The following is a 9,528-nucleotide window of genomic DNA, read 5'->3' as shown; positions in this document are numbered from 1 at the left end:
CGGTGTGCCTCACCACGGAGGAGGTATAATAACTACACCTTGTTGAATGCTCTGAGGACTCAGGTACTGATGGAGATCAAAGGACAGCATCCGGAGGTGAGGAGGCTGCGGACACTCCCAAATCAGAGAGATCCAAATAAATACTATCTGTACTATTGAGATCACTACCATAATACAGAGGAGTGCATTCAACTCTAGGATGAGATTGAGAATTTCATCAGACACGGTCATCTCGATTGGTTCATCCGACGGAGGTGAGAGCAGTGGGAAGAGCGGTAGAGATCCCATTTGCCGGCAAAGCAACCGCAGAGGGCGGGATCACTAGAAGCCAACCTCCAGCCAGCATAATAAATACCATCATAGGAGGGCAGCATAGTGGAGGAGCCGGTGGAGGTGAAGGAATGGTGAAGAAGCAGAAAACTGAGGAACCGATTACTTTCATCGAGGAGGATGTCCAAGGAGTTCAGTTCCTACACAATGATGCAGTCGTTGTAAATTTAAATATTATAAATTATGATGCACACCGTGTTCTGATTGATAATGAAAGCTCTGTTGATATCTTATTTTATGATGCCTTCTCAAAGATGGAAATGCTTGATGATCGCCTGGGGAGGATGGATTCCTCATTTGTCGAATTTATCGGGGACACCATCCCCGTAGAAGGAGTTATCATGCTACTTGTGAAAGCTGGCCAAGTCCCTATCCAGTCCATTGCCCAAGTTAACTTCCTGGTCATCCGAGCACCCTCGGCCTATAGCACCATCCTTGGCCGATCAGGTCTGAATGCACTCCGAGCTGTCATCTCTATGTACCACCTGAAGATGAAATTTTTGACGGCATATGGAGTCAGAGAAGTTCATAGAGATTAAGACTTGGCACGTCATTGCTACAACATTACTCTCTAAGGAGCTTGACCTGTCGAGTCATACTCGGTTGAGGGACTAGATACCCACGACGAGCTGGCCGAGGAACATGGAGAATCGGTTGAGGACCTCATTTCAATCCCCTTAGCAGATGGAAATCCAGAGCATACGGTCCAGATTGGGTCAAATCTAAATTAGGTAATAAAAGATCAGCTAACCTTCTTCTTACAGAAAAATGCAGACATCTTCGTCTGGACATCAGCAGACATGCCGAAAATTGATCCCTCAGTGATCATGCACTGGTTGAACGTGAGCCCAAACCATCATCCCTTTAAGCAAAAGAAGAGGAGCTTTGCACCTGAGCAGCAGAAGACGATAGCTAAAGAAGTGGACAAGCTACTACAGGTGGGTTTCATCAAGGAGATGACCTATTCGGAGTGGATAGAGAACGTGATCATGATGAAGAAGATAAATGAGAAATGGTGAATCTGTATCGACTTCACCGACTTAAATAAGATTTGCCCAAAAGACAGCTACCCTGTGTCGAGGATTGATCAGCTGGTCGACATCGCATCGAGCCATGAACTCTTATTCTTCATGGATATCTTTTCCGACTATAACCAAATTTAGATGGTGCCTGAGGATGAAGATAAGACATCTTTTATCACTGACCGAGGTCTCTTCTATTATAGGATTACATCCTTTGGTCTGAAAAATACAAGTGCAACTTATCAACACCTTATAAATAAAGTCTTCAAGGATCAAATTGGACGGAACATAGAGGTGTATGTGGAAGATATGCTCGTCAAGAGCAAGTATGCAAGAACCCACATCGACGACCTCGAAGAAGCCTTTACTACCCTACGAAAGTATAAGATGGAGCTGAACCCAACCAAATGTACCTTCAGAGTAATTTTTTAAAAATTTTTAGGCTTTATAGTATCTAACCAAGGAATAGAGACCAACCCGAAGAAGATCAGAGCTGTATAGGAGATGGGTCTCCCAAGAACGATCAAGGAGATGCAACGCCTTATGGAAAGGATCTCTTCTTTGAACTGCTTTGTCTCAAGATCGATTGAATGATGCTTATCCTTTTTTCATGTCCTGAAACAATCAAAGAACTTTCAGTGGACCAAGGAGTGTCAAAGAGCTTTCACCGACCTCAAAAACTATCTTGGTTCTGCTCCACTACTCGGTAAGCTTGATCTTGATGAAGAATTATTTTTATATCCTATAGTTTCATTTGTCGCTATGAGTGCAGTGCTAGTATAAGAGCGGGACAAAATCCAAAAGTCAATCTACTATATTAGCTGAATCCTCAAAAATTCGGAGATTTGATACTCGAAGTTGGAGAAACTAGCTTATGCTCTCCTTATTGCAGTCTGAAGGCTTCGATCTTACTTCCAAGCTCACACCATTATCCTCTTGATGGACCAACTGATAAAGAGCATCCTCCATCAGCCTGACACATCCAGACAGATTATAAAATGGGTGATTGAGCTCTCTGAGTTTTACATCCAGTACCAATCCTGACCATCCATCAAAGCCCAGGTCTTGACCGACTTTATAGCTGAGTGCAGCATTCCAGATGAGCCAATTGAACAAGAAAAGGCCGAGCCATGTGTTTAGATCGATAAGGGCCCTTTGATAGCTAATGATGATTCCTGGGTGATGTACGTGGATGGCTCATCCAACTCCGTAGGATCTGAGGCAGGACTGATGCTCTTGGATCTAGAAGGAACAGTAGTCGAGTATATCTTGCACTTCGAATTTCCATCAATAAATAACAAAGCTGAATATGAAGCTTTGGCTATGGGGCTTCGAATAGATAGAGAGCTAGGGATACAAAATCTGAAGGTCTGCGGTGATTCTCAGCTGGTTGTCAGGCACATTCAGGACAATTATGAGGCTGGAGGAGAAAACATGGTGAAATACCTTCAGAAGATCAAAGACCTAGCATTTGTGTTTAACAAATTTAAAATTCAATAAATATCCAGATCGGAGAACTCTAGGGCCGACCTATTGTCTAAGCTGGCGACATCGGCACCACCCGAGTTACCTAAGAGAACCTTCTTTGAAGTGATGGGCCGATCAAGTATTGAAGAGCCGAAGACCATAATGCAGATAGACGAGGAACCTTCCTGGGTTGACCCATCTATTAGTTATTTTATAGATGGGATGCTGCCCGCAGATCGGAAGGAAGCTCAAAAAATAAAGTATCAGTCATCTAGGTATCTTCTCCATGAAGGGAAGCTATACAAGAGGTCTTATTTATTTCCTCTTCTTAAATGCCTGCGACTATTCGAAGCCGACTACGCACTCAGAGAAGTGCACGAAGGTATTTGTATCGAAAAGAGGGCATTGGCATACAAACTTCTTCGATAGGGCTATTATTGGCTGACAATGCAAAAGAATTTCGAGAACTATGTCATGCGGTGTGACAAATGCCAAAAGAACTCCAATATACAATAACTGTCCGTGGTGTCGATCACCTCCATTTGTATCCCTTGATCTTTTGCACAATGGGGGTGGATATCCTTGGTCCCTTTCCACAGGCCTTAAGTCAATGCAAGTTCTTGCTCATCACTATAGACTACTTTACTAAATGGATGGAGGTCGAGCCATTGGCCCGCATCATTGAAGCAAGGATGACAGATTTGGTCTGAAAATCCATCATATGCTAGTTCGGACTACCTTGAGTACTGATCACCGATAATGGGCAGCAATTCACGGGAGCTAAGCTCAAAGAGTTTTGTGAAGAGCATGGAATCTCACGTTATCTTATTTTCATCGCCCATCCTTAGGCCAATGGTACAGTTGAGGTGACAAATTGGACTATCCTACGAGGCCTGCAGACAAGGTTAGATAGGGCCAAAGGATCTTAGGCCGATGAGCTCCACCACGTGCTTTGGGCATACTAGATAATGCCAAGAGTTTCAACGGGAGAAACTCCTTTGGGCTTGGCCTTTGGGATGGAAGCAGTAATTTCAGTTGAGATTGGGGTCCCGTTGGTATGAGTTGAGAACTATGATAAGCAGACCAACTTAGAGAGGCTGCATGCTGACTTAGATTTGCTCGAACAAGCTCAAGAAAAAGTACGTGTCTGAATGGTAGCCTACCAGCACAAAATTGCCTGATACTCTAACTTCAGAGTTTCGAATAAGGTTTTCAAGGTCAACGACCTAGTCCTATGCAGGATGGAAGTTTTTTCAACTTGGGGAGCGAGGCAAGCTAGCCCCAAACTAGGAGGGCCCATACCAGGTAGATGAAGTTATCAAACTAAGAACATACCGACTAAAGCAGCTAAATGGAACTCCGCTCTTCCGACTATAAAATTTGAAAAATCTCTGCATATACTACTAGTAATGTATCACACAACTCTCCTCAATAAAGTTTCTATTCTTTGAAAATTATGATTTTTTGTCTATTCGTCAACTCACAGCTATGAAAAATCTGAAGCAGCCTTTGATAGACTTTAAAATAAAATGGCCTTTGATCGGTTCGACTGAAGAAACTTTTGATCGACTTTAAAATAAGATGACCTTTGATCGGTCCGATTGAAAATATCTTTGATTGGCTTTAACATAAGATGATCTTTGATCGGTCCGACTGAAGGAGCCTTTGATCGATTTTAAAATAAGATGACCTTTAATCGGTCCGATTGAAAGAGCCTTTGATTAATTGTAAAATGAGATGGCCTGTGATCTGCCTAACAAAAGAAAGATTACCAATCAAAAGTAAGCATACACACATGACATATGAGGAAAAGTAAACTAACTTTTCATTGAGATATTTACAAGAGACATCACCCCAACAAAGAAAAGGGAGAAAAAAGAAGAAAAAGAAAAAGGATGAGGAGCTCACTCCTCATCGAAAGAGAAGGCCCCCATTTACTCATCATTGTTATCCGAGAGGAGGTAGTGGAGGTCCAATTGTGGCATCATCCACCATAAGTGGGCCTTACAATCTTCGAAACTGAAGACAAAGGCAGTGGCAGCAATGCCGGTGACGTCCTCCTCGAATGTTGTCGAGGTCTTGTAGTCCTGGATATATTGCTCACGGACCGCATGAGGGATTCGCTTAGTGGAGGGGGCACCCTCACCCTTGGTAGGTGGCGATGGCAATGGGGTAGACGACGAGGAAGACTGGCTGGACCCTTTTCCCTTTGCCTTCCTCGATGAAAGGGCCTTCTTTGCGGCTGCCCTCCTCTCCTTAACTAGGTCCTTAATGGATTTCTTGGAAGGCATAATGGTGACAAAGGAGAGGGAGAGTTTTAGCAAAAGCTATGAAAAATAAAGGATGGAAGATGAAGTTCTCACCAACAAGTAGTCCTCTTTTTATAAGCATGAGCACACACACTAACCACCAATCGATAGCTTTGATACTATGGCTGCCCCCTAAGCCATAAATGGTGTGCCTTCCCAACTTTGAAAGTTAACTCAGGTGATGCTTCATGGACTGGAACATCGCTACATGGTATACTCCTATGGGCCTGATGTCCTTTTTCAGATTTTGTTCCATCAGAAGGAGTAGCGACCATCATTCCCTATGACTATCACCCAATCCAACTGAATTCACCTTAAATGCTTCAGGAGTTACGAAGCATCAAAACAATGACTACAATCAATACATGGGACATCTAGCAGAAAAAATATCGATGAGTCCTCGTCCGCGGTATGGAACAGCCCATACCATTATCAAGCAAAAGAAAAAGGCAACAAAAAATAAGAGAAGTAGCCATTATTACATTCATATGATCTATTATGACTACAAGGACATTGTCACTCCAAACTAATTACAACAGAGATTGTTACATTGAACCACGATGAGCCCCGACCTCCAAAGCTTCATCAGGAGCTTCCTCGTGGATCTCCTCACCACCAGATCCAAGCTCATGAATCTCCACACCCTGAGACCTACCCAGGTGGGTAGAGGGTTCGACATCACCTATGGGAAAAAGCTAGAGAGATCAAGTCCCAGAGATGCTACTCTGATCCAATTCCTGCACGATCAAAAATCGGCTGTATAACCAGCATCAAACATGCATCGGACAATATCGCCCGGAGATGAGGGGTCGGCCAGCCCCCCTCCTACCAAGCCTTTAGATCCTCCATGTGTCGACTGACCTTCCCTCGACTTATATTCGGCTATGGAGACTCTGCTCTCCGATTGTTCAAGTCTGGAAAGCCTCTCCTGAGTGACATGAAGCTTTCTTCGTAGTCACGCTACACGATCAGTGAACACTGTCTGGACTCTTTGGAGCAGCCCCTGATGACTCCAGCTCTAAAATTTTTCTCTGAACTCTATGGAGCTAGTTATGAAGGTAGTGCTATTTGGCAGCGGCACCTCAAGTGGCATCTTGATGAGTTTTGACAGCTTTGTAGACTCAGCTTTCAATCGAGCCTTCTCCATGAAGTATGCTACGACATTGCGACGAATAGTTGTCTTCAACTAGTTGACTTCTACTGAAGTCTCGTTGAAGGCTTTCTTAGTTTTTGACAGCTCTTTCTTCCGAGCAGTAGCTTTCTTATTTAATTTTTTGACCATCTTCTCTAGGTCACTTATACAGGACCTAATCCTTGCTGCAAAAACCATCGGTAAGGGCTCGACAATAGAAATTGAAGAAACATAGCCACCAAGGATGCGCTGGCACGATTGAACACACTAGAGAGGGATGGAATAAATAAATGGAAAGATAACATGAATTCAAAATATTTCACTTCATTAATAACAACTTTTCTATAAGAAGAAAAAAAAAGTACAAGAACGTCTCATCTTTCGACCTTGCCTTGAAGACCGGAGGGATCCGATGCAACTCCTGAGTGACCCTGGGGTGCTTCAGATGGACCAGCGGCAGGTGATGGAGAAACTCCGAGCACTACCTCTTCGCTCTTGACTTGCCTCTTGATAGTCATAGGAGGAGTTGGCTCCTCCGTGGCCTCCTCTTCGCCTTCGTCCTCATCTAGGAAGGAGAGATCAATTTTGAAAAGTCGGGCGGTGACTCGACGACGGCAATCTTTAAATCTAGTCTTATATCCCACATTAAAGGACTCTTGACTGAACGCGACCATGGTGTCGTGAAATTCTTCTGATGCCTTGAAGCGATCAACCACCTAAGCCTTCTCCCGCTTGAAATCCATCCATGCCTTGAAGGCCTCCATGGTCGATCGACCGGCCTCGATGATCGTTTCCTCGACCTCTTGCCTAACCTCGACGACTTGATCCTTGGCCTTCTGCTTGGCCTTGGCAATCTGATCCTCGACCTTCTACTCGATCTTAGCAAGCTTAGCATTGGCCTCCTAAAGCTCCTCTCCCCTTTGTGCAAGCTCAATGGAAACTTTACTGAGGGACTCCTTCAAATTGACAACTTCCCCTTTGATCGCATCGGCTTGCATGCATGCCCTCGCAGCATTAGACTCGACCTTTTGGTGTAGGTTCCTATTGATCTCCATTCTATATGTATTGTTCAAGAGAATGACCAAGAAATGAAGCATCTACATGGAAACCATGATTAGAAAAAAGAGAAGAAGGGGAGCAAAAGGACAAGCCAAAGGACAAAAAAAGGCACCTGATGCATGGCGGTCACTGAGTGCAGCTGTAAGTTGTCAAAGCTCAGGCTGCCAATTTTCTTCAGCTCTATTGGAAGCATCGACCTCTCAATCAGCTCTTTGACAACTCTCTAGTTATTGAAAGTTGCATCCTCGGGGATGGAGTTAAGGCGAGCATCTGGATCTGATTAGTTGGTGGGAAGAGACACTCTGCTTAGGCCCACGACAGAAGGAGATTGAGTAGAGTGAGGCTGACCTCCAGCCCCATGAGGAGACATCGAAGGAACTGATGGAGGAACCACGGATGGTGGAGACACTAGCACCAGAGCAACTGCTGAAGTAGGAGCCATAGTCGGTAAAGATGGACTCGGAGGAGTAGGAGTCGCCAGCACCATGGGGGCCTCGGCTGCTGAGGCCCGCTCGTTCTTGATCTTTTCTCGATGGATCACTGGCTTCTTAGAGGCACCTTCAGACATCGGATCCTTCCTCTTTTTCGAAAGGTTCTGCTTTATCTTGGTGATATCCTTAGGTCTCATCTCTACAAACAACCAAACTTTGTTAGAAGTATGAAAGAAAGAAACACGAAAAATAGATAACTATGGTACTCATCTCTAGGGTCAGCCTGACTGAGTCTAGCATTATAAAGGACTTCATTGGATAATAACTCATCGATCGAGGGAGTTTTAAAGTCCCTAAGGATCTTAAAATGACCCTCTTCCTCGATCTTTAGCTTTTGAACGCTGAAGCCTCCGACTGATCCCAGCTTGGCAAGTTTTAATCCTATGTAAGAGAGCTCAACAAAAATAAAAACCACTCCTTCCACTTGTGGATGGAGGTAGGAGTGCCCTTTATCAGAGGAGAAACCACTCTCTGAGAAGAAAAGTACCACCAGTCCTTAGCATATGGATGCTTCTTTATGGTGAAAAAAAAATGAAAAGAGAGACATATGGCTGAACATTAGCTATAATGCCGATAACCAAAAAACCTACTACAAACCTAAAAGAGTTTGAAATAATTGTGCAAAAGAAAAGGCCGTAAAAATGAAAGACATCAAGGATGAAAGGAGGAGCAGAAAATCTTAAACCCGTTCGGAGTGCTTCCTCATATATGTTGAGCCGACCGAAAGGTGGATTATCTACACGATCGCCTGCTTTAGGGAGTTCTAGATCGAAATCTGAAGAAATTCCATACCATACCTGTATTCGGCTTAAGTCATTCGGATTCAGTATGGAACAATAGGCGTTGGGCCCAACCTCGCTCTAATCGATCATTACTACATAAAGGGGCTAGAAGGCAATTTAGAAAAAGAAAGAAAGAATGAAAAAATAGATGGGCGAGAAAGGAACACCAAGAAAACCCATCTGAGAACAAAAGGAGAAGGCAGAGGAATGAAACGGCTGGAACCTTCAAAAGCATCTTCGAAGATTACACCACAGATGAAAAAGGAGAACTTATTGTTTTGAGAAGCTACAATAAAGACAAAAAAGAGAAAAAGAGAATAGAAGTGCCTGGTAGCAGTCGGAAAGGTTAGGACGAGCGCTTCCCCCATTTATAGCCAGAAAAAGATGATCTTCGGATGTCAAATTATTTCCTGCCCAACAACTAGCAGCACGTGGCACGTGTGGCATCTTCCTACTCAGTTAACCACTGCCGCCAGTTGGGCAAATCGATGCCATGATTCAAAAAAGAGATTTTGAAATGATGCCCATTTAATTCAACCATGATGGCTTTAGTTGTGCCGCCTTATTTCTGCCCCAAAAGTTATGTAGATCCCATCAACTGAAGGGTCTTTTCACATCCTCGGTCTAAAAAAATTGGTATACTCTCTTCGTCTGACTAAAATTAGACTTGAGAGTAGAGAGGCATGTGTTGGAAAAAATTTTGCGTAGGCCAATAATATGAAAAGGTCTAGAGTCCAAGATGTCCAAGCATAGTAGGCCCACCTGCTGAAGCCCTTATCGATCCATGGTCGGTCATAACTTTCACCAAACTAGTCCTGGCATCTGCCTGATCGACGCTTCAAACTGTAAGCAGATGAAAGCCCACCAATCTACCACTTGGCAACCCTCAGGCATAATAGCCGATATATCCTCATTAGTCGACTTATGTAGCCCAGG

At 43.9% G+C, this 9,528-nt stretch overlaps 1 protein-coding gene across 1 annotated transcript; it reads left to right on the top strand.

Moving 5' to 3' along the window:
* Nucleotides 1-401: 401 nt before the first annotated feature.
* LOC140856409 (uncharacterized) lies at nt 402-1,349 on the top strand. Its single transcript, XM_073253593.1, has 2 exons — nt 402-777; nt 1,105-1,349. Exons 1-2 carry the CDS (start codon nt 402-404, stop codon nt 1,347-1,349), a joined length of 621 nt encoding a protein of 206 aa, XP_073109694.1.
* Nucleotides 1,350-9,528: the final 8,179 nt, after the last annotated feature.

Source organism: Elaeis guineensis, chromosome 1 (genome assembly GCF_000442705.2).
Source record: "Elaeis guineensis isolate ETL-2024a chromosome 1, EG11, whole genome shotgun sequence".
Classification (NCBI taxonomy): Eukaryota; Viridiplantae; Streptophyta; class Magnoliopsida; order Arecales; family Arecaceae; genus Elaeis; species Elaeis guineensis.
Note: the sequence above shows the minus strand (reverse complement) of the source record. Positions and strands in the feature narration are given on the sequence as shown.

Bases quoted from the DNA above. Each gene is read 5' to 3' on its own strand.
- LOC140856409 (XM_073253593.1), top strand. From the start codon at position 402: ATGGTGAAGAAGCAGAAAACTGAGGAACCGATTACTTTCATCGAGGAG. The intron at 778-1,104 runs GTCTGAATGCAC...AGAAAAATGCAG, and splicing joins CACCATCCTTGGCCGATCAG to ACATCTTCGTCTGGACATCA.